Source organism: Indicator indicator, chromosome Z (assembly GCF_027791375.1).
Source record: "Indicator indicator isolate 239-I01 chromosome Z, UM_Iind_1.1, whole genome shotgun sequence".
NCBI lineage: Eukaryota > Metazoa > Chordata > Aves > Piciformes > Indicatoridae > Indicator > Indicator indicator.
The window spans coordinates 57452605-57478245 of NC_072053.1; the positions used below are offsets into that span (position 1 = coordinate 57452605).

Genomic DNA, 25641 nt, shown 5'->3' on the forward strand with positions numbered 1-25641 from the left:
GCTCTAATTGGTAGCTATAGGTCAAATCAGCCGTATTTTTGCTCAGAATTTCTGAGTGCTTCACCCCATGTCACCCATCTCAAGCTGTCCCAAGATCACATTATCAGACATAGTAAAAGAGAGGTAAACCTCACTCAAGCATGCCAATAGATCCAGAGAATTAAGGACGACACTGAATTTCCTCCCTCCCCCTCGCGCTTTTATGGACGTTACAAATACTCTCCGGCGGCATCTGTCGTCTCACATTTCAACCCGTCTGCCCGTAACGTGCGGTGGTTCGCCCGCGGCCGTGCCCTGAGAGCAGCCGCCCGCTCTGGGGCAACTCCCCCGATCAGACGCATGAGTGGGTGCTGACCGGCGAAGGGGAGGGGTGAAGCGGGGCGGGCCGGGGGCAGACAGGGACCGCCAGAGGTGGGAGAGAAGCTTGTTCGCAGACGGCGGCGGCGTAGTAGAAGCAGCGTGTCTGAGGCATGAGCTGAGGGGACGGACGCCGAGCCGGGGTGGGGGCAGAAGGAAACCTCTGGAGGGGAGGTAAAGCGGGCGGGCGGGCGGGAGTACCAGGGCGGGGTGGCTCCGGGAACCGGCGGCGACCGCGATCACAGCTGCGCCCGACCCGACCCGGCCTAGTGGAGCCCAGGGGGCCGAGCGGCGTCGTGCAGCCGGCGAGGTCGGATCGGCCACAGAGCGCCGAGGGGGCGCGGCGGGGACAGAGCAGACGGTTTTCCTCCAGGACAGCCCTGCCGGCACCCAGTGTGCTCCCTTGCCTCTGTCTCCCCGCTACCTGAGCGGCGGGCTGCGCTGTGCTGCCTGTCGGGGCCGTCGACGCGGCCGCGCAGCCCTCCTGCGGCGGGCGACGCGCCGCATCTCCTGCCGGGCTGATTGTCTTGTGAGCGGGAAAGCCACCGTCCAGGCTGTTCCTTCAGGAGGTCACGTACAGGCTTCGTGGCTGGCACGGAGCGGCGGCGGGCTTAGTGAAAATACCGAGACTGTGAGTAGAGAGGAACGTTTCCCGTGTGGGACGGTCGCGCCGCTGGCACATCGAAGATAGCCTTGGGTGGCTTAGGCAAGATGTTCGTCACCCTACAAAGTTCAGGTCGCCGCAGTAATGCAAATTTGCCAGCAGAGCGTTGGAGTTTGGAGGCGGGGGGAGCGGGGAGGAACAGGCTAGGAGCGCTGGGAGCCGCTGAGGGGGAAGAATTAAAAGTGCCTTCTTTTAACGTGCCGAGAGGTCCTGTATGAGAGGTGCTTATGTGCTACTCGGAATTGCAAGTTGATGTCTAAAATCTATAAGCCAGGAAAAATGACTGCACACCAAAGACTTTTATGAGTGTGTAAGCTACCAGAACATTCTCTTTAAAAAGAAAGACATATTTTTAGAGTTTATACGAGTTGTGCAAGACGTTCTGACGGAGATCTTTGTTCTCTTAAACTTCATTTGCACGTAGTACAGCTTAATTTAGGAGTGGAAGTGTATCGAAATGTGCTACTGTTCTGAAAAGCCTTTTTTGTTCATGAATTTAATACTAACAGGGGGTGTTTGATAAATTACACATGCTTAATTTTCATCTGGAAAGGCTTTACAAATAAAATATACAAAAGGTTGGCTTCAGATACACATTCTTGTCTTTGGTGGTGAAAGCATATGGCTGTATGTGGAAGAGAAGGGAGAACTGCGGTGTGGTGGTGGTGCCTTGAAGGGGGTGCCTGGTCTTCTTGTTCAACTCTGTTCGTGGGTATTTGAAAGGCAGCTGAATTAACGAATGCACAGCATCATATTTTCCTGTGTTGGCAAAAGTAGATAGCAGAAGTTAAGTCCTACTCCCATTTGTGCTTTATTCTGACTTGTTGCTTTGACTTTAGAATATCCTGAAAATTGAGAGCAGTTTGGCTCACAGTTTGAAAACAAATTTCTTACTCTTCCAGCTGTAAAGCTTTAAAGTGACTCATAAGATGGTAAAAGCCCTCAGCTCCCCAAAGGCCTCTTACCAGATCATTCAATGAGAGCAGAGAGTGCAGATGTACTGGGGGTGGTCACTGAAGAACTTTGGCATCCCTATTATCACAGATTCCTCATTACCTCCAGCACTGGGAATTATACATTCCCAGAGGAAAATTGAAGGTTGACTCCAACTGCCTTACCCAGGGTGTTACCTGTGGAGGGCTGGTGAGAGGTATGGTCCTCAGTCTCTAACTGTAGCACTGTGTGGTGCGGCTGGGGAGGGCAGTGGAGGTCTGCCTTGCCATAAGGCAGATCAAGGGGTCATGGCCCTTCATCTTTTTCATGGCTATTGATCTTTTCATGATACATGTGGAACGGGGACTGTACAGACCCAGGCATACCCTAGATATAGGAACTGGAGCAGAGTCCTCACTCCCACCTGGAAGCATGTGTGACCTTACTAGGATTCTTGACTGCTGTAGGAGACCATAGTAACCACTGTGGAACCCCCAAAGGATGGTGGTAGCAGAGGTATTACCCTGGGGGGTAAATTACAGTGCTTACTGACACCAACTGCTCCTTCCATCCTTGGAGCAGAGACCCAAATAGGTGTAAGAGGCATCTAAATTGTTCTTAACATGACTCTGGTTCTTGATGCTATACCACTGCCTTTCAGTAATTTATCAAACTCTGCTGGCCATCACATCCATGAGAAAGTATACCCAGATTGCCCCTGCCACTGCCAACAGATTTATTTTTATCATGTTACTTGCTGGTGCAGGAGAAGAGACCCTCCAGCTTACTACAGAGAGCATAAAACTGCTTTGCAATGCTATCAAGAGCTCAGGGTACCAAGATACTCAATAGCATGCCACAGACTGGCTCTTCAGGTCTTTTTTTTAAATATTTCAGGCTGAGGTCTAGTTCACAGGCTAGTGACTAGTCCTCTTTTTGTGATTGGGATAGTGATGTTCTGAGGAGTAAGTTTTAGAGTTGTTAGGAAACAGCGTCACATGTATCCTGATCTCACTGCTGCTGCCTTGTTGTTATAATATACAACTAATCTAAGTATTTCTAACTGTTAATAAATGAATATCCTTTCTGAGTTACTGGCTACAAAGCAAGAGAAAAGCAGAAAAATAGTATTGCTGAAATACAGTACCTGGAAATGTTACTGCCAGAAGAGAATAAATTTTAATTCATTCCATTATTATTTATACTCACTTTCATGTGGGTTGTGATTGATACTTACTCACTGAGAGCCCTGGCAAGTAAAAATGTTACATCCTCCATTGCCTTGCCACTAGGCCAGTGGTGGCAATGATTTTCTTTGTGGTACTAAGTTTGCTGTAGTAATTTTAAGAGAAGGAAGTAATTAAAAACAGTGGAAGAGACCCTGTATAATTTGAGCCAGGGGAACTCATATAGCATCGTTACCTTTAGTAGAGTCATAACAGAATACAGCTGCTGAGTTGTGGCTGATAAAGGCCTATGTCTGACATAAAAAGTTATTCATAGAAAGAAATGTTTTTGTCTTTTGGTAGACCTATATAACAACTCTGCTTGGAAAAGACAGAAACTTGTTGCGTGTGGTGCTCTTAAATGATATGAATATGATTCTCTCAGGCAGATATCAGCCAGTCTGTTGAATATTGCTAGTTGAGCTATCATTAACGAATACTTTCATAGTCAAATGTAATTGTTTATTTTACAGTGTAAAGCTCTTGCAATTCATATGGACACAGTGGCATTTGTTACAAGCCACTACAATGAAAGGCTGTGATAGTTTATGTAATAACAGTGTGCAGGTTCTGTCTGAACTACAATTGGATTGAATCTTAGCTGAGGTGAAGTTGTTCTGTTGAAGAGCTTCACTGTTACTATGCTTCAGAAAAGAAATCAACAACTTGAGGCCCTAATCCTCCTCTTGTGTAATGACTTGAGGTGGTTGCTGTCATCTTCAGAGTGAAAAAAGAATGAGGACTCTAAGCCATGACTGTGTTTCTTGGATTTTTTGCTGTTTCCAATGGGTCTCTTCAAAGCAGTTTGGACCTAAGATCTAGAAAAGGGAAATAATAATGAGAGTAGGTAAATAGTAAATTATTTTCTCAGAAAATAGTTTCAAAACATCCTGAATGTACTGAAGAAGTCAAGCCAATTCACTGAAGGCTTTTTATCTGATTGCTTCTTTTTTGAATGATGGAACCCAGGAAAAGGGATGGTGGGAAAATAAAGTCGTCCTTGAAATCCCTTTACATTCATCTGGGATGTGATTTGCTCCTCCCATCTTCTGGAAGGCACTTGAAAATGCATCCTTTATGTTTTGGGCACCCAGACAAGAGAGCTGGAACAGCAGTGGCTCAGATGTTTTTTGTACTCTTAAGAAACCTGTATATATAATCATAGAATTATAGAATGCTTTGGGTTAAAAGGGATCTTAAAGGTCATATAGTTCCATCCCCCCTATCCCTTGATGCACATACTTTGAAAGTATCTTGCATGTGTTTGGGAAATGCTCATGAATCTTGAGTAAATAAATGGTAAGGTCAGGAACTCTAGCACTTCAAGAAATCACTAAACTGAGGTGTTTAATTTTGGGCCAATGGAAAGTGTCCTCCCATCCAGTATAACTTGATTTTCTTATGTTCCCCAGGGGAAAAAAAAAAAAAAAGTCTTTACAGATTTGTTTCAGGTGGAACCAATTCTTTCCTCATCCCTGCCTTAGTTTGGTCGCTAAGCTGAAAAAGTGACTATTCATCCTCCATACATACATTCAGGGCATGAGCACTGACAATTGTTGGAGTAAGCAGAAGCTAAACTGCAACATTTTTAGTGAAACAGTAAGTGCTTCTGACACTTTGGATATATGTACAAAGCTGTGCATGTATTTTCCAATATTTGTGTATGGCAGTGCTAAAAAAGGGCTAGGAGGATCTGCTGCAAAAATGCAACCTATGGGAGGACATTGCAGTTAATCTAAGTCAGAACTTAAAAGCAGAAGTAAGTTGAGAAGGATAATTAATGTCAATATAACTTTCTTATTTTAAAAAACTCCGCAACATTAAATGTATGGCTTGTATGCATACACAAAGTAAAAAAACAAAGGAAAGTCAACCATAAAGAAAGGTGATGCTTACAAAGAGGTGACTTGCTATATTTATTGTAAGAAAAGTGGCAGAAATCCAACTAAATTGAATAGAAAATATGGTAATTTTGTGATGACTGGCTTCTGGAGCATCTCCTTTATTGCAGATAGCATCCTTTTGTACCATTAAGGGTGGAAAGTCATTTTAGGCATTCGCAACGTGCACACTGGCATCAAGATTTTATTCTAACTCTCTCTCCATCTTTGCTATCTTAGATCTGCATGGGAAACAGGCACAAGCTTAGAAAACAGGGAGGTTGCCCTGCTGCTGCTCAGGCAGCATTGGCTGGGTGGTGATTTGGTAGTGCCACATGCACGCAGGCCCTTTCGAGAAGAAGTGAATGGGTTGATGTGCACACTGGGGCTTGCTGGGACCAGTTGCTAATCGTTCTCACCATTCTTCTGCATTTTTGTTAGCATGGAAATTTTGCAGGGGAAAGCACCTAGGAGCCGTTCTCTATGCTGCCCTTTTATTTCTTCAGTAGAACTACATTTGCACAGAGCATGACTTGGTTTACCCAGAGCTACCTTCATAAGCATGCAACAATGCTAGACCTTGGTGTCTCATTGTAGTCTGTTCCTCTCAGCTACTGTTCTGTGTACTTATCACCTCTTGGTGTATGTTGTGGCTTAAGCACCCACATGGGTGACTTGGGAAGACTGTGAGATTTATGCTGCATTTGTTTATTTTCAGAGCCTGGTTTGCGAGCCACTTTGTCAAATTAATATGCAAGGCTTGCTGGAGCTGGGAATACACACCACATGCCCAGAGGAGTGCTTGGAGGAACGAGGCTTGATCTCCCTCTTGTGGAAAATTATCAGAACTAAATCCTTGTGATACTAAAGAGGAGAAGCCCATCATCGGTGAACAAATGACGACTGCAGTTACCATGTCACCTGATGCTCTTGTCAACCCTCAAGGGAATGAAGAGGTGGACTCTCTGATTGTACTGCATTACAATTATACAGGAAAACTTATGCGAAGGGAAAAGGCAACCGATAATATAGACCTTCCCACTATTGCATTTCTGATCCTGTGTAGCTTCATAGTATTGGAAAACTTGATGGTGTTGATTGCCATATGGAAAAACAATAAATTTCACAACCGCATGTACTTTTTTATTGGCAATCTAGCTCTCTGTGATCTTTTAGCTGGGGTTGTTTACAAAGTGAACATTCTTATGTCTGGGAAGAAAACTCTGAGCTTGTCCTCCACAATCTGGTTCATTAGGGAAGGCAGCATGTTTGTTGCTCTGGGAGCCTCCACTTTCAGCTTACTGGCAATAGCTATAGAGCGACATTTGACCATGATTAAAATGAGGCCCTACGATGCAAATAAAAAATACAGGGTGTTCCTTCTCATTGGTACATGCTGGCTTATTTCAGTTTCATTGGGTGCCTTACCCATCCTTGGGTGGAACTGTATAAACAACTTACCAGACTGCTCAACCATTTTGCCTCTGTACTCCAAGAAGTATGTTGTGTTCTGCATTAGTATCTTCATAGCTATTTTGGTTGCGATTGTCATCCTTTATGCCCGTATCTACATCTTGGTGAAATCCAGCAGTCGTAATGTCACTAACCACAATAACTCAGAGCGCTCCATGGCACTCCTTAGGACTGTCGTGATTGTTGTTAGTGTCTTCATCGCCTGTTGGTCTCCGTTGTTCATTCTGTTCCTCATTGATGTGGCTTGCAGAGTCAAGGAGTGTTCTATCTTGTACAAAGCCAACTGGTTTATTGCTCTGGCAGTCATCAATTCTGCAATGAATCCCATCATCTACACTCTGGCCAGTAAGGAGATGCGTCGGGCTTTCTTTCGCCTGGTTTGTGGCTGCCTAGCAAAATCAAAGGTGGCCAGATCTTTGCCTATTCAGCCCACACCAGATCACAGTCATAAATCCAGCAGCAGCAATACTCAGAAGCCAAAGGAAGATTCCCCACCAAAGAATGTTCCCTCTTGTATTGCTGAGAAAAATGAATCTTCATTTCACAATGGAAACTTCTGTAAGTGAAGAACTCCTTGAGACAAGTACCTTTCTGTGGCTTTTAGATTTCAGCTACAAGTGTAGTTTAAGTATTTGTGCAGTTAAGTCACAGGGAAACATACTAACCACTTATTTAACTTTGAGAATTTATTTATCAACAATCATTTGCTTTGTTTATTCACTAACACGCCTGATGCAGAAAAAACCCTTTATGCTACCAACAGCAGGACAGAGTCCATGCACATCTACTGACATTGTGCACCACAATGGCATTGCACAGTAAGGTGAGGCTGCACCTGGCACTGCCTTGTTGTGCAAGACATCAATCAAATGTGTTAGAAACTTCAGTGTCCAGTAAACCTTGACCATAATTGGAAAATGAGCCCGATTATTGGTGCCTTGGAGAAAAGCTCATTACATATGTTGGTGATAATCGTTCTCTATATATCTTGGTGTTACATTAATGGCCTTATATGTGGTATAAATAGCTGTATATTTGTACAATTCCTTATTAAAAAGTTGTTGTTTGGTAGAAGTTTACAATATATATACTAAACATTGTATTGCATTATACAGTGTAAGTGACAAATTACACAAATAAATGTGTTTCAGTGGGGATATTTGAAAATATATGAAGTAGTAGTTTGTAACTGACAGGATCTTTAATATGGCATGACAGTATTTTTTTTTCACTATTATTCAAACTTTTCATGTCTAGTGAAAGACAATATGATGGTTGTCACTGTGGCATTTCACAACTTATTTTAAACAAGCACTAGTAAGTAACCATTAAGGAGGGCTAGGTATGTTGGCTATTTAAAATAGTTACAACATGACCCAACAATACACATGTATCAAGTGTATGTACTTTTTTAATGCATATATTTTTACTTACTATTTCCACTGTATTTAAAGATGTATGTTAAGCCTATGTAAACCTCTGTACATTGTGAATGCACTACCTAAGCTCAGATTCTTCAGTTCCGAAACGGAGACATATCATTTCAGAAAGTAATGAACCACAAAGTGTCGCTGTGGAGTTTTTTCATTTCACTCCAGACACTACCACAGTGTTGGATTTTATTAGAAATCTCCCTGGGAAGAACAGCCAGTGGGACAAGATCCCATTTTCTGGCAATGGGACCCTGTGCTTCTACTGTCTCCAAGAGCTTCTGCAGACATGAGGGGGAAGATATATGTGGTACAGCAGGATCATGCTGAAGGGTATGTCTCCATTTATACCTTATGCTGCCTTGAAAGCCTGTTTAGTTGGAAGTCCTGAAGCCCCAGATTTAATGTTTTGAGAGGCTGTTCCAGAGAAACCTGTCTGAAAACCCCTTAATGGTTGGTCACTTCTTTATCAGCCTCAACACAGGATGGTGTTCAGCATGAAAGAGATTCCCAGAGGCCTGGAGCAGTTAAGGCATAAATACCTCATTTCAAGTCCCCGTGGAAGTTGCCCATGGTACTTCTATCAATAATACTTTGCAGTCGGAAGCTTTAGTGGAGGTTGATGGGTTCCCCTTGTCTTTCAGTAAGAATGTAAGCATATAACTTTCAAAGAGCTCTTTCAAAGATTTGTGTTTAATGTCTCAAACCACGCCTTGCCTTATACACAGTCAGAAGTAGTTGAGGGTTTCAAATACACAGCCTGGAAGAGCTCATCCTTGGCTTTAGTTTTAATCATCTAAAGCAACAGCATTAGACTCCTCCCAAGTGTGTATAGTGTGTCAGTTGTGTAATGTGTATAGAGAAACCCTTTAAAATGTAGAGGTTTGCATTGTGATTATCTTCTACAAATTAACAGTCTGCTTGTAAACATTATACACCATTGGGAAAGTGTAAGAAAAAAGGAAAAACTGTATTTATATGAATTAACTGTGAAAGAGAGTAGTAAATAAGAAATCATTTCTACCAAAAATGTTGAAAAGCAGTGTACTTAACAAAAAGCTAAACTAAGCTAAGAATGATTTAACTATATGAACTGCAGGTATGGGATGGGTTAGCAACTCTGTGGCTTTGTGAGAAACAGAAATGGTGATATTGCATTGCGATGGCTTGCTTTGTTTTTCAGATCTTACAGTGCTATTGGCTGTACTATAAGTGTGGAAATTCTCCCCTGAAGTTGTGTCTTGGAAAACTGACAGCTGAAATATTTGTATACTTACAAATGTTAGAACACAAGGTGGTAGCGTGTGGCAGCATTCCTTGCTATTGTAGAGCAGAAAGGATTTAGCAACACAGTGGTTTGAGAAAACATTGTGGCTGACCCCACACGAAATGTAATGTCAAGGCTATTACATGATTCTTGCTATTTATGGGGGAAAAAAAATAAAATACCTGAAGCCCAAGTATATGCACTTGAAAGTGAATTTTAACATCTGTATTCTAGCCTTAGCTATTGTCAGAGTTGGTGCAAGGTATAGGTCATGCAGGCAACTCCACAGTTGGAGGCCATGTGATTTCTTGTCAATACTTCCGTTCTACTTAGACTTCCTTCTCCCGTTTTGGAGCTGTGGGGATATTTCGTTAGTTCACTTCCCTGCTGTACTTGAAGCAGGCTCCTAAGATTAATAGGTTCACATATAATACTGATAATATTTACAAAGTAATTCTGACTTGAAAAAAACTTGTGGATACAGTCTTCAGTGGGTAGATCCCACTGGGACATGTTAAAGCAGAGATTCTGAAAGATTTCAGAACAGAATTTTAAAGTAGGACAAGGCAAGTATTTAGCAGCACTGGATTATTAACAAACAGGAAAGTGTCCTGTCCTTGAAGATGGAAAAACATGGAGAAGAGGTGTTTTCACTCCTAAAATATTGCAAAATTCTGTACAGTATATCCCAGAATACAAGCTTTTTATGAGCTGATTTGAGCATACAAGAAATTGAATCAAGTCTCCCGTTTCCAAATTGGTTTTGTGTGGAGCAAAGGCTACAAAGGATACTATTGTATTATTTTCTTAATTGGAATACTTGTTTTGATTATAGATTATGAAAGAAATGCAAATCAAGCCACCAAAGGAGAGGGAAAAAAAAGTACTCACTGAGGCACTTTTCAAGAGTCTTTTATTGCCAACAGTCTTACAGAGTATTTTCAACTATTAGACACCATAAACATTTTGAAAACTTTTAATTAAATCTCAAACCTTTGAACTGAAGTTGTTGTGTAGCAGTCATTTTTCACAGAATTGTGAAAAAGGTTTTGGCCTTTTGTGCAAAACGTGTTTCATGTGTTGTGCCTCAAAGCATGACGTGTAGGAGCACTGTGCAGCCAAAGGTGGTAGGCTCTGTCTCCACTGTATCCAGAGTAAGAGGAAGGCTTTGCCCTTGCTTTTTTGAGAGGAGACTTGGTCCCTTGGCTCACCTGCTTAGAAGGACGTTTGCTCCAGCAGCACCATGCACAGCTACTCCCTTGGAAAGGCACATTTTCCATTACTATGATTTTACAATGAACAACTGTGAATAGGGTGTGGCACTGCCTACTAGGTATGTCGTTCCAGCTGCTCTAGTACTGAGCCTGAAAACACACCTGTGCACAAAATAACAGATGCCAAAAAACAGGGGTCCTAAGAGTAGCCAGCCCACCCCTTCTGAGCAGACAGATGATGTGTTTTGCCCAGGATAGTGATATTTAGCCCAACAACACAGCCAAGGGCACAGCCTAGCCCCATGACTTTGCTGGGTCCTGTGCATCCCGTGGCCACCCCAGGCCTACGGATACTCCCTTTTCATGACAGAACTCATAAGGGGCAGACGCAGCAGCAGTGATCATGGGTTTCTCTTTTGCCACCATTGAGACATAAGGAGAGGTGTGCTGGTTCCCATGGTGCCTTCAGAACTGGATTTCTTCTCCTCAAGAGCAACATAACCTCCCAGGGCATTCCCAGGCTCAGCTTTTCTCCAAGTGAGTAAGAGGGAAAGGCCTTGCCAATGACACACTAGGGCAGTGGAGGAGGAAGATTTGTGAAATGCCATCCCAGCTAAGCTGTCTTTTGACATGGAGCCTTTCTCCTCTCCAACACCTACCAAATAGCTGCCCTTGCAGTCATTCTCCGTGAAAAGACCTTGGAGTAGTCTCTCTACTACCCTTATCTATTCAGCATGTCAAGCAGGAAAGCTACCTTTTAAGGAGAGAGCATCATTTGGTCCAGAAAGAAGGCCTGTACCATTGATTACTTGCATTGTGAAAATGGTATTTGTCAAAAATGAACTCCTGAAAATCAACATTACCTCTGTCAAAGTGAAGCTCCTCTGATGTAAAGCTGGTACAACTGAGATCAAAGTACTCATGTGCCATTTCATCCTCGTAAGTTTTGATCCTTGTCCCTACTGACATGAGTAGTTAATTGACATATTCAATATCCAGGCAAACCTTGTAGAATTTCATTTATTCTGCCACAAAACAGGCATCCTTTCTGGTAAATAAACAAAACCACCAAAACAATCAAAATCAAATTAGGCAAGTAGAGAACCTGAGCATAGGAGAACAGACTCAAGCCCACTTTACATGTATTTCAATCTGATAGTAATGCTAATGCTTTTATTACTTTGGTTAATCATATACAAACCGAATAATCAGAAAACAGTTGCATAACAATTATATTCCAAATTCTGTTGCTTGAAGACTTCCTTGGAGACAAAAATTGCCTCTGTAACTGAAATAACACAATCAGCAGACAGGCAAAATCTTGAGGTTCACAAAAGTAGTTGGGAATATAAATGATCACAATATTTCCACATACATTATTTTTCCTGCAATTCTCAGTTAAAAATGTTTCTAAAAGTAATAAGTAGTAATAAATAACAAATGTACAGTCAAACTCCCTTTTATAGCAAAAGAGTCACTTTTTTGTTTTGTTGTTGCCCGCACAATGCAAAGAAAAACATTTATCTCAGGAACCTATCATCTTTTAACTCTTCAGAACTTTGCTGAGAAGCAGTTAACATACCAATCCAGCTACAAAGGACACGAATATATACCAATTATAATTTTTACATTCTTCACTTAATAAAAAAATTTACTTACTTTTAGTGAATATATGTCTGGGTGTGTTTGGTGGGTTTTGCTTCATGGAATAAAAAAGGACTGCTGATAAAAGCTGACATTCAACCTGTATGTTATTTGACCTTCATAATGGCTACGTAACATGCAATTCTGCATCTTAACCTGAAAAATCTGAGGCCACCTTCCTCTTCTGAGTCATCTGTGCTGCTTCCCACAAAGTGGGGTAGCAGAATGAGTCACCCAGCTTTAGCTTATTTCTCCCTTTGGTTTCTATGGCCTGTTCTGTTGTCTAACAAGGTTTAAACACTCTTTACATGATTGTTTTGCTAAATGCATGTCTCTGAAAATTCATCCTCCTTACTGAGACTGAAAAAAACGCTGCTTTTTCTCAGTGGAAGCCATGCAAGATGCATATGTTGGCATCTGAAGAAGAACATATCAAGGCTTATGAATATAAATATTTCAAAAAGAGATGAGCAGCAGGCATTACCTAAGTGCTCTGAAGAGGTTCTGTTTAAATCCTGTCAAGAAATTAGCACATTTGTAGTTTGGCTGCAGCTCTCTATTTTCATTATTAGGTTACATGCCTACTGGCTTATGTTTCCAGGTCTCACATTCATTACCCCTCGGATTTTCTCTCCCAAGACAGCTTTTCCCTTTCTTTATCCAAATCTCTGGTTAACTGCAGGCAAATTATATGTCCATGTTATTTTTTCTACAAACCTGCCCTCATTCCAGCTGTATTCAGTGCAGATGTGAACAATGTTCAAAGACACTGTGTGAGTGAGTAGAGTAAGTACAGTTGAACACGGAGCTTTTAGTGGGAATTTGCCCATATCCTGGCAGCTTGGAGCAAACATAGAAAGGTGGCAAGTGCAACCCTAGGTTTGAACAAAAAATCCATGTAAATATATATATTTTTGATAGTACATTAAAGTAAATCTGAATTTTTATTCTATGCAGACATATTTTGAAAACGTCTGGAAGATAAAAAGGAAAGTGTGGCTTTCACTTAGCCTTTGTAAAAACATAGTCTCCTTAATACAAATTTGTCATTCTGCATTAAAGTAAATTTGAATTTTGATTCTATGCAGACATATTTTGAAGATGTCTGGAAGATAAAAAGGAAAGTGTGGCATTCACATAGTCTTTGTTTATAGAAGAATAGTCTCCTTAATACAAATTCATCGTTCCACCACTTAGATAGAGACTGGATGCCAAAAACAAAGGCTTGAAACCAAATTTTGTAACCTTTTGTAAGAACAGCCACAAGTTCCAGATTTCCTCTTTAGAGCTGTAAATTACCTGGAGGCTGCAAAACTGCTAGTTTTTAAGTGGAGAATTTGATACTTGCAAATATCTAAATATGCATCAATTATGTTATGAATACTTTGTAGCTGGCATCTATAGCATATGTGCCAGCAGCAGCTGCACTGTGGTATATTTTTTTTTTAATTCTCCTCATCTTACTGCACTACATGATACCTGGGACCACAATGATAAGAGATATGAGTATATTATTACAAAATGGAGAAAAATAATGAAATCAGGATATAGAAAATGTAGTGCTGGCAGGTGACAGTGAAGAGATGGTCAGTGAACATTTTCTTCTGGTGACAATCCACATCTTACACTCAAATTCTGCTCGCAAGAGTGTGTCCTTTGTTCAAGCTTTGACTGCATATGTGTGACAGAGGGGCTTCTGGCAGAACAGGTGTTATCACATGTAGGATGTGAAGTGAAGGTACTGTATAACCTTCCATTCCCACTGAGTGTGCAAAGCCCTTGGAAGGGAGGAAGACAGTAAGCCATGAGAATTGCAACTCCTATGGGCTCCACCCAGGCATGTCAAATGTGAAAATCCTCTTGCATTAGGTAAGGGAACTTAGGAGTTCTCACTGAACAAACTCCCACTGAAGTAAAAATATTATTCAGTTTTCAAATCCCATTCTCTAGATCTGCATTTAAATGACTAAGAAATAATTGATTCACTTTTGATAATTCTTTGCTTAAAGAAATAGAATATGGTTTTGTTGCCCATAGTTCACACAGTTGCTGCACAGTGGGATTCAAAATCAGTGTAGACTTCTTGCAGGATATTTAAAGTTTCGATTCTGACTCTTCAGCTATCTGCTGGGAAAATAGCAAAGGCTGTCATAGAATTGTCTAATCTCAGAGATTTCTGTTGAGTCTAATACATTTGTCCTTTCAGTAAAATCAGAGTTCTTGAAATCGTAATACTGAATTGTCACCAGCAAGGTCCTAGCCCTTGGGATTGAATAAAAAAGAGAATAAAAACAAAAGGTGAGGGGGGCTCAAATTATTATGATGTCAGATGTCTGGTTTTCAGCCAGTGACACAGCATTTTATAACCACGATATCTCTGAAATTGCTGGGAGTGTTGGCTCCTCACAACAATGAGCCTTGACTCTGGCAAGTTCAATTAGCTCTTGTTGAGCTCAGTGTAGTGTTTGAGTCTAATAACAGGTTTGGAACTGCTATTAAAATAGCTATCCAGTTTTTATACCATTTTCATGTAGGGGAAAGCTAAATCTACCAAAGTGAAAAAGCAAAGCCATAATACACAAAAGGATGACTGATTGGCCAACATGCCCTCCTTTCCTGGACACTTAGTTTCCAGTGAGTTAGAAAAGCCTCTAAATCGTCACACCTGGCCAGACAAGATATGCTAGCCCACTGTGGCAGCACAGCACTGTTGCAGCCCAAAGGCACTACCACTAGCTAGGACCAAACTGCATCTGATCAAGCTATGTGTAACCTTTACATCTTTGCTATGCATGCTGAGCTGGGCAGATGGGCTGTGCTCACAGAGCAGCTTAAAAAAGCTACGTTTTCCTGGAGGCAGAGTTTGTGAAATGTAGTCTGGGGAATGTAATACCTCTATCAAGCTGTTTCACTTTGTGTTTCCTTGCCCCCTGCTTTAATTTCCAAAACATACAGATAAGTGACTGTTAAGTTATTAAAGCTACATCTAGGACAATGGCATGAAAATTTAGATCCTTGTTTCAGTGTATGTTTACTGCCTTCATTCATATACCTGTATCTTGCCAAAGTTTTCCAGGCATACACTGACAGGGTATGTAGGAATCTAAAACAGAGGAAGGAGGTGGAATTTTTGAAGGCACCTGAGTTAGGCACCTGGCTTTTACTGAAATGACACACAACACTAAAAGTACAAAGGAAGCCTTCTCTTATTGTTAGTGATAACACACTAAAATCTTTCCAGGACATATTTATAAGGAGATGGGAGCATGGAATGACAAGTGTTATATATGACAAAAAGGTGGCAACTGAAATACTTAAAACTAGAATATAGTGAGATACAAATTCTCTTAAGTCATTTTTGATGGATATTGCTTTAGGGTATAAAGAGGTAAAAGGAAAACCCACATACTAAGAACGCCACTACCTTGGTGCCACACTAATTTGAGTTGCAATACAGCATTTGATTTCTTTCCTTTGCTCTCAGCTCCCACCAAGATTTGAAGTATCAGCTGTTAACTATCTACAATAAAATTAACTGCAAGCATTTGGTTCACTGGTGTCTTTGTTTGGCTTCTGAATGTCCTGATTACAGAATCAAGTGTATTTTATTGCACAGATCACATGATTAGTCTTGGATGCTGCAGTCATTTTTGTTGTTGAGAGCAACCGAAACCAAACTTCCCAAGCTGCAAATTTACCTTATTTCACAGTAGAAAGTACAAGAAAATATTTAAGATCATAATCTTACCCAGAAGTATTCTAAGTGAATCCATCAGGCAGTTTGGTTGTAGTTTGACAAATTTTTAAACAATAAATTCTTAAAACTAAATCTAAACTAAATCTAACTTTAAGTAGACTGGGTAGCAGGTGCTTAAAACTAAATCTAAACTAAATCTAACTTTAAGTAGACTGGGTAGCAGGTGCTTAACCTAGTTACCCTGCTAAGTCCTGGCCTTTATGAAAGAAGTAAAAAAATTTGATTTGAGATACTGGGGCTATAGAAGACCTTGGAGTGCTGAAGGCTAAATCCTGAATACGGCACAAACATCACATTTACAGGAACTGTGTTTATTGAAATTGGATCCTGATGAGCTTCATACAATAGGAAAATAACTTCATATAATGCTTATATGAAGTTATATAAACCTTCCTTAAAACATTTGTTTCCCAGTATCAAGGGCATTTCTGCCAGAAATGCATCTTTAGTGTTATGTTTATTTTTCAACTTGATATTTAGGAAAAAACCCACAAACAACAGCATATTTGCAAGTTATCATTTGCTGAAGGACAAAGTCAAGTTATGCTTTGGTAGATAAATGCAAACGGTATCATTTGCAAAGCGGACCACTGAGTCATCATAGTTTTCACTGTTTAGAAGAAGAAAAGATTTTTTCAGCTATGTGTTTGAACAACCATGAACATCTTGCATCAAACATGTTGAACACAAGTTATTTGAACTTTCATAATTGTCTCATTGGAGACTGGTAGTCAAGGACACCTAGAGCTTCACCATAAGCAGAGAACTACTTACAAATAACCTTGGTAATCAAATTAATGAACTGGAGTTGCAGAATGTTGTTACAGTATCATTAGAAAAATCAAATGCACACACCTTGTACACAGATCACACTAAATCATTAAAGGAAGTTATTAATGTTTTGAGTGACATCATATAAGAATTAAAACTTGACATCAGAAAGATAAAACAGCTTTGATATCAGTGACATTAAATAACAGTTTTAAAAATCATTTTATGCTGAATTTCTGAGTTGGAATACTAGCTGCTGAATTCAAACTTCTTCTAAGGTTATCCAGTGTAATCCGCCTATAATCCCCATGGTTGTGCTTCTTAGGTAAAATCAGAAATAAGAGTCCCACTATTAATTTTCTCAAGAAAATGAGACTGCTGAATTTTTATCTGAACAATCACAATTGTAATTTTTCTTCTAGTAAAAACACATGGCACAGTTCTATACTGTCAACATACTGACTTGAAAAATATAAATATGTACTGTATTTATATATATAGTGTGCATATATACACTTTCAATATTCACATTAAGAAAGCCTTCTGCTGTGACTTACATTTACATTAAGCATTGAGAATTTTCAAGTGTACTGTGTGAAAAGGAGCATTTTAAACCTAAAGAAAACATACAGGTGAAATATATGTGAATACATGGGGAGGGGGCACGGGTTAATATACATGTTTTATCAGATCTGCCATTTCTACCAGTTATAGCTTGCAAAGTAGGTTAAATTAAAACAGTTATATGGAGTCAGTGTTTCCTCTCAGCAGGCTGCTGCAGGCAGAGTTCACTCCCAGAAGAAACTATTGGCAAATTATTCTCGAGATGATGATTGATGAGATGACTTATGCTGTCAAAGACACGGTCTTTTGTACGAACCTTAAAAAAAAAAAAAGGATGCAAGAAGATAGATTAAACAGCAAAATACTTTTTCCCTTGACTTCACAGTGAAGTTCTCTAAGACTATAACAACCACAGTCATGTTTTAGAGACTGATCTCTCTCCTATAAAAATCAGTGGGAATCTGGTATTTCTGGAGTTTTCCTTCTTTTTTTGTCTCTTACTTCCTCTGTTCTCAGTAAATGGGTATTTCGCATGCCACTACTACTCTTTCTGAATTGGTTTGCTTGAAAACTCTTGGTATAATATTTTGTTTCACTGCAAGTCAGATTTTTTAGTTCTAACATTCTTATTCAAGAGACCTCTCACTTCATTTCACCTTTTTCTTTAGAAAGAGCTGTCCCTCTAGAGAGGCCACAACTAACTCTTTACAGTGTGCTTCAGCATCTTTGTGCTTTCCTTAACAAAGGCTTTCTTCAGGTGCTGGAAATTTCATTTCTCTGAAAGGGATCCAACCATCATATGTGCTTGTTTGCCCCATGCTTCATGGTACATCCCTGTGCCTTTCAAACCAAAATATTTCAGGATTAGGAATGTCATTTTACAAGTCCATTTACCAGCTCTCTGTATTGACACCCTGATAAGTAAATTGTTACCCTCATAATAGGAGGAAACTGATATTGTAAGCCAAAATAGTCAGAATTACCCACAAGCCGAAAGGTAATCTGTTTTACAAAGCAATTGTTCATTATTAACAGCAACTTCAAAAAACATTTCCTTGCTAAATGAGTTAGGCATACAGATTCCACAGGCAGGGGAAAGTGCTACAGTAAAGCTGTGTTTTGGGATGGCACTGCCTCAAGCAAAGGCCTGTGAGCTGCTCTGAAGTGAGGCATGTAATCCGTTTCCCTTGAACATTTCCTAGAAGGAAAGAACACCTTTTAAAAAATTTTTCCAAAGCCAGTTTAAGCTGTGCTGGGCACCTCTCTTGAAATATTTCAGTCTTCACCGTGACGTTCTGGCAAAACTGCTAGAAATTTAGCACAGGATGTCGCATGGTAAAAAAAAGAAATAACCATGTTTGATGGCAGATACTATCTGCTTGGTGTGCATCTAGCTGTATCACTGAAAAATAACAAGCTCTCCCGATTTCTGAAACATTCTTCTTTGAAACATCACTTTCTGTAATTATTTGAAGCTATATTTTTCAGAATGAGAAGATATTGTTAGAACAGCAGAAACTTTCCATGTTTATAGTTAGATCAATGCATTTTCAGTCCATTTAATTCACCTCAGCTGAGATTTCTTTCACCACAAAGTTGAGTTGATTCTGCTAACGTGTATTCAATACCATGCTGCACACAGGCCAGATTCAAAATGAAAGTGCTGGCTGGAGCAAAGTATCATGGGGCTTGAAGTTCAGACTGTAAAATGAGAGACTTCCTGTTTGGGTTGCTTCTTTTGGTTTCTGGGTTTGGGGTGTTGGTATTTTCCACTGGGCTGGCTGGTGTGTACTTGGTGGGGACACACACCGTTTTATCACTGTCTTCTGATGCATCTTCTGCATTTTGCTGTGCTTTTCTGTGAAGTAAGCTAAGGTAATTGTCTGTTGTATCATTTCCAGTAAACTCTTTATCTCAACCCAGAGGGTTTTTTTGTCTTACTTTCCCTCCCGTCTGTGTGTGGGGAGAGGAGCTTGTGAGAGTGGGCTGTGTTAACCCAGTACACATGTACAACATGCCATCACCAGAGTTCGAGCCCTAATTCTAAAACCAGCAAAAGCCTGCAGTCCTCCATTTTAAGCATGGCTTACCTGAGCTAGAGATTTCATTTATTTATTTTCTGTTATCTGGATGGGAGCAGAAGCAACTGGACAGTTAACCCTGCTCTTGAAAACACCCTTAAGAGCTATAGCATGTCACTAGGTAATTTTGTGTAAAATTAATTTTCAGGCAGCCTTGGTGTGAAATATTTTTTCAAATAATCATGCCAAGGCCACACAATAAAAATGCAAGCTGCCGGCACACTGCTGCAGCTGACCACAGACTTGCATTTTATAGACAATTCTCTGCTCTGACAAGTCGCAAACAGGGCTCCTCAGGTACTATGTCAGGATCACACAAATCATATAGACAGCAGAGCTAACCAAAAGTCAGCTGCAGTAAAGCTGTTTTTCTCAAGTGGTGCCCCCTGAGTGAGGAGTTTCAGAGCCATTTGGGCCATGATGGCACATCACAAGTAGGCTGGGAACGGGGATAGGGGCAGAGAAGAAGCATGTCCCTACACAAGGAGGTCAGAAAATTAGCACTGTTCTTAGAGGCAGCGCAGAACAGAAGGGGGTCTTTTACAGGACAGGAATGTCCCAGGAATCACCACAGGGCCTGAGTACTTCATACCAGTCAATTGAGTAGCAGAGCTCCCTGTGGGACAAAACACCCCTGCACTTGTCAGGTCACACAGCAAGGTTTTCCTTGCAGTAGCTTGTAACCGCTATTTGTGAGTTATGTTGAAGGGAGAACTAGGAGACCCTGCTGCAGGAGTCATAAAACTGATGGTAAAAGTTTAGTGAAGGACACCACCTTCTAAGAGGCATAAGGCCAGTTGCCCAGAATGGTATCCTTGTCAAATCCAGAACTAGGCAGTTGGCACCTAAAAAGTGCGAAAGTGTTCTTTCAGTGTCCTCATGTGCTGCACGTAATTACAAGTACCATGGGCATTCCTCACCAGGATCAGCATGATTCTGTTGCAGATTTCTCACCAGAAGCAGATGCTGACCAGACAACTCCTTTGGGGCTTGTCATCTAAAGTTGTCCTTTGCAGAGTTGCCTAATCTCAGCTACTAGAAGCCAAGAACAAAATGTGTGGCAATACTTTCATTCTTTTAGATGAGACAAAGCCTTCTCAGAACCAGGACAGAACAGGACAGCTACAGAAAACTCTAACTCCCCTACACTCTCCATCCTGCTGCTAGGATGGAGCTCCCCTTTGTCATCTAAGAGATGGAGCATGTTTACCCCAGTTCTCTCCTGCACTTACATGCAGGAAAACATACAAGGCCTGGTCTGTATATCATGGCTGACAAAGATACGTGGAAATTACTGCCATACAGGTTGGTCAAACTTGCACAGCCACCAGCAGCTTCTCAACAGGAAGGCTGAAGTAGTTTAGATGCACTTTTGACTGACTGTACTGCAGCAGCCAAAGCTTGACCTTACTGTGGAATCAAGTTTCCAAGGCTCCCTGCAACATGCAGAAATCATACCATAGGTCTTCTGCTAGGCATCAGGGAGAGAATTACAGATGTGATGGCATATTAGAGATATGAGGCTGTACTTATGGTTAGTTGTGAGTAAGCTGAAAATGAGATTAAACATATGTAGATAAATGTGTAGAGTCAGAAACTCCTGTATTGCTGAAGAGTCAGCACTTACAGTTCCTTCTGGGTCCACTAAAAGAAGATGTTTGGCTTGTCCATTGTGCATGCCTGTTAGCACATAGCAGCCAGGATTTGTGGTACTCTTCCTCACGAGGAAGTCTCCAGACTTCTTTAACAACTGTTCTGCTTCTTTCCTGCTCATCTCTCCTTGATACCATGGCTCTGTACTCAGCTCTTCAGCTACAGTCCAGTCAGATGCTCTGGATAAAAGGGGACTGGTGCATCCTATGGAGGTGGATTTCCTCAATGCATCCTCAGATGTTTGGTTCTTGAGGGCATCTTCAAATGGTTCTAGTTATTAAAATAGAAAGGAGGGACAATGTACTGCTAGGCCTACTGATCACAGTACCACACAGTATATCAGAGGTTGGAAGGGACCTCAAGAGATCATCAGGTCCAACCCCCCTGCCAGAGCAGGATCACTTATGGTAGTCCACACAGGAACGCATCCAGATGGGATTTGAAAGTCCCCAGTGAAGGAGACTCCACAACCCCCCCAGGCAGCCTGTTCCAGTGCTCTGTCACCCTGATCTAATCTATGGATTATATTAAGACAGAGGAGCGTAATATGCTAAAAATGTATGCTATACACAGAAAGATCCTGATAAAAATCAGGGCAAACCTTGGCATAAGCTTTTGAAAGGTACTCATTTTATTTCAGTAATGGCTATTGCCAACATTGCATGTAAATGTCCTGGTACCAGGCAGAGCTCTCCTTTTGTCTTGCCAGGTATGTCACAATTTAATTTAAAATAAATCGCATCACGTGGTTATACAGTATCATTATACTTCTATCTGGTTTCTTTTCAAACAATGTATTTATTTTAAAATCATGCATTACTGAGTCTCCAGTCCAAGGGTATGTCTAGAAGGGATCAGTCATCCTTACCACTCAGTCTACCCCTGGCCTCCAGCTAGGAAGAGAACTTTTGCAATATACATAGGCTAACACCTTTAAGATGATTTACCTACCTGAAATCAGGAAGTATCTTTTAAACCTCAGCTAAATCCTGAACTCACTGTGACTTTTGGTAGAATCCAGTGGAAAGATGTGTCACTACAGACCCCAGCAGTCTTACAGAAATAGTAAATAGGTCAGTGTGTGCTTCATTATACGCTGTACTGTCCTATTGGAAGCTATTTTCTCATGCAAGACCTTCATCTGTCCAACTAGTGCATATTAAAAAGAAATATTCTTCAGTGTCTGCTAGACTTACAAAAGGACATCTGTAGAAGCAATACCATGAAGAAATACACTAGCTCTAAATAGATTGTTCCAACGCAGGGAGTGTACAACCATCTTTGCTTGAGGCCACAGAGAGGTTGATTTAACTCAGAGAAACAGAGTAAAAACTGTGCTGTCACAGTTTGTTGACACCTCAGCTAATTCTTAAAACTAGCTTAATATGTCTTCACTATATTGCAGTCTGCACTATGCCCAACACATGTTTATCTTGACAAACCACTAACTTAGGGCCAGTTGACACATTTTCTAATACTACTTTTCCCCAGTGACCCAATGATTAATAAAGATTAATAAAGGCTGGAAGATTACAAGTTAAATTTCTGCATTTTTAGGAAAAGAATGCATATAAAATAAAAGTGAGCATGTGCACATTTTAAGGGCATGGCATGTTAGAAATTGAAGTTAACATCCCTTATTTCAGACAGCAGACTTTTCTCATTTCGCATCTATATTCACAGATAGATACTCTCTCAATTTTCTTCCTTTCCCCTTTCTTTCAATCAAAAATCTCCCTAAGCTATGGAAATAGAGTCATATCTCAACAAAAGCATGCCAGGAAGACGGTTTTATGTATATTGAGACAACAAAAATGTAGATACATTATATTACAGCTATCATATAGGCACCAACAGCTTTGTCTCATTGCCTTTTAGTTGTGGGGAGTGAGTTAAAGACATCATCTGTCAGCAATTGGAATCGGAAAGAGTAGAAAAACAGAATTTTTTTTGTGCATCAAACTGCTTTCCCCGTATTTCCTGTTAAGTATCTCTTCAAGGCTGTTAACAATGTGTAGCACCAACATCAAATTATGACTGAAGCTGTAAAACAATGCTTCAAGCAATGGCTATGATTCTAATTTTGGAAAAGCGACTTCAAAGTTGCCACAAATAGCTAGATACAATAGTAGGCCTATCCACAGCAAAGCGTTGACTCAGCCTTTTAATTCCTCTCCCAGCTTCCTTGTTATACAAAGGTTTTGTGGTATGTATTCATTCCTTAGTGACATATTCACAGGACAGGCAGAGCTAATTCTCCAGTTATTCGCTCCTTCACTTTCCTGCATGACAAGCCTTCAGATTAATTTTCCTTCTGACATAGCTGGCCTGTGATGCTAGTAACAACACAGACTTCAGCTTCCCTTAACTCAAATACAATACAAACTAGCTTTAAATATTCAGCTACTCTTATTTTAACTCTGTCCAATATGAAGGCACCATGAATTCTAAAATTCACTATAATTCCACCATGAATACTAAAATTTGGATTTTAGTATTAGAATTTAAACATTATTTTAATAGATAAATAATGCAGAAACATGTTGGGTCACTTGTTAGAAAGGAAGTGAATAGGAAGGGAACTCACTCATGTCAAATAGATCCTTTCCTGGGCTGCTCTCTTTGGTATCATCTGCTGTTTCACTGAAGGTGCTTTCAGCATCTGCCTGAAGTGCTAGTAGAGCTTCTATATTTATATGCTGGGTGTTTATGTATGTTGGTATCTCTGCTGTTGAGGTTACTTGTGACTTCCATTCTGTCACAGTACAAATATCCAGAGATCCTAGAAAATTCAATACTTTTAAAAAAATCTGTTATTATTATCATCATTATTATTTTTATTTGACACAACAGTATTGTTATTATGACCAAATAACATCACATCCCATCACCACAGGTTTAAAACTGTCTGGAATGGGAGATGTAAAGTCAATAACAGTAATAAAAACATCGATTAATAGATTCAAAGTGGCATTTCAATAAGGGTTTGGAAGAGAATATTGTTTAGGAGGAAAGGAAACATCTGTAAATAAAGACTGTTTGTTTCATAAATAATATTTATGGAATCATGACAGAAGGAAATGGAATATAATTCTCAAATCTGTCCAGACGAATAATAGATAATATTTTTGGACACATAAAGAGTCTCCAGAAAGACAGTAAAGCTGTCACTGAAAGGTGTATGGGGTGAAATTTCACACATTTTGATGTGATTCTCTTAAATTTCATAAAGAACAACAACAAACATTATCTGATATTCATGGAGCAGATTTCACATGCAAACACATGTATTACTTCACATTTTAAAGAAGTTCTGACTTCAGGCTCTTCATTTGGAGATTCCATCTTACATACTGTAGTGGGTCAGATTTTCAGAACAGATTTCCATGTTCTGAAAGCCTGTCTTTAAATACCATAGGGGTTTAAGCCATGCCAAGGTAAAGAGCTGAGGGTTTGGGGCAACTCTATTTGTCAATTGTTCTGCAAAAATAAGCCTTTGTGAAGGTGTGCATTTAATAAATTATCCTGAGATAATTACCAAGTGCTTTTCACTGATATCAACTCTAAAATTCAGACAAAGTCAATCAACCAAGTGCAGTTCATTGCTTTAAGACTGAGGCATCAGACTTTCACATGCTTTGCCTACTCAAGACCTTCAATATTACAGCTACAGCTAACAAAACTCACCTTGCTTAACAGGCCCGTTGTGCCAGTCTTCACTGAGTTTGTCTCCTGAGTGATGACTCTGGTAATAGACTTGTTCTCCTCCCACTCCTGCTGCAGACTAGAATGAACACATGTGCAAAGAAATTCTCAATTACCTTTAAAATGCTCAGATATATGAGAGCCTCTGAAAATTTCCTTGGCTCTGTTCTGTGTACTCCCACTCTTCATTTCTGATTCATTGTGGTGTTAGAATATATATCTCATAAATGCATTTGTGGAGGTGTAAGATACTACTGGCAACCTTCATGTAAACTTCCCTGCTTCCTGCTTTTATTAACCCATGCAACCCCAAATGATGCATCATCTCCTCTAGGACATTAGTCTTCACAAACCTTGCCCTGACAAACCCTGCTTCAGAAAAGCAGTCCCCAGAAATATACCTTGGACCAGAAGACAACCCTTCCCACCATGATCCAAAGTGCAGGCTAAAAGAGTCAACATTGTAACATTGGTACCAGAGGTACCACAGGTGCCACACTCAGGTACTGAAGGAAGGATGCTATCCACAGGCAAGGCCCCTCTGGATTTAGAGCTATGCTGGATCTGAAAACTCCTCTTAGATGGTTACATTGACACTGCAGTCAAACTTTAGACTGCAGTGCTGGTAGATATAGCCAAGCTGATCTCAGTTCAACATAAGGTGGAAAATCTTCCCAGGAACTTGGCTGAATACTGATTGCCTCATTAGCATAATGAACATTTAGTAAGGACTGTACTGGATTGTTTAAACAATTCTGTGTCAAATCTTTTCCAGCTATGAAGTAGGCATAGTTTCTACAAATATAGCAACCATTAGTGGATTTCTCTTCCTTGAACCTGTATAAATTTTTAACACTATGAGGAATTTGCCTCTTTCTGTCTGTTCAGAACCTGCCTAATTTTTTGCCCCCTAGATGTTCAGTGACCCTTCAAAAGGAAAACAACCACATGTAAAGGGCTGTGAGCTACAAATGGCCAGAATGTACCCATTTTAAAAAGCACATTTGAAATAATTTTGGATG

General features: G+C 40.4%; 2 protein-coding genes across 2 annotated transcripts in view; one reads left to right on the forward strand and one right to left on the reverse strand.

Annotated features, from left to right (window-relative positions):
* Nucleotides 1-5956: 5956 nt before the first annotated feature.
* On the forward strand, nt 5957-7099 carry S1PR3 (sphingosine-1-phosphate receptor 3). Its single transcript, XM_054397942.1, has one exon. The coding sequence runs from the start codon at nt 5957-5959 to the stop codon at nt 7097-7099; it is 1143 nt and encodes a 380-aa protein (XP_054253917.1).
* A 10268-nt stretch (nt 7100-17367) lies between these two features.
* The window catches only part of SHC3 (SHC adaptor protein 3), a 53435-nt gene continuing 45161 nt past the window's right edge, over nt 17368-25641 (reverse strand). The window contains exons 9-12 of the mRNA XM_054397679.1: nt 24602-24698; nt 23502-23696; nt 20889-21184; nt 17368-17496 (exon numbers count right to left, since the gene is read on the reverse strand). Coding sequence (XP_054253654.1) covers nt 17368-17496; nt 20889-21184; nt 23502-23696; nt 24602-24698 — 717 coding nt within the window. The remainder of the gene's footprint in view (nt 17497-20888; nt 21185-23501; nt 23697-24601; nt 24699-25641) is intronic.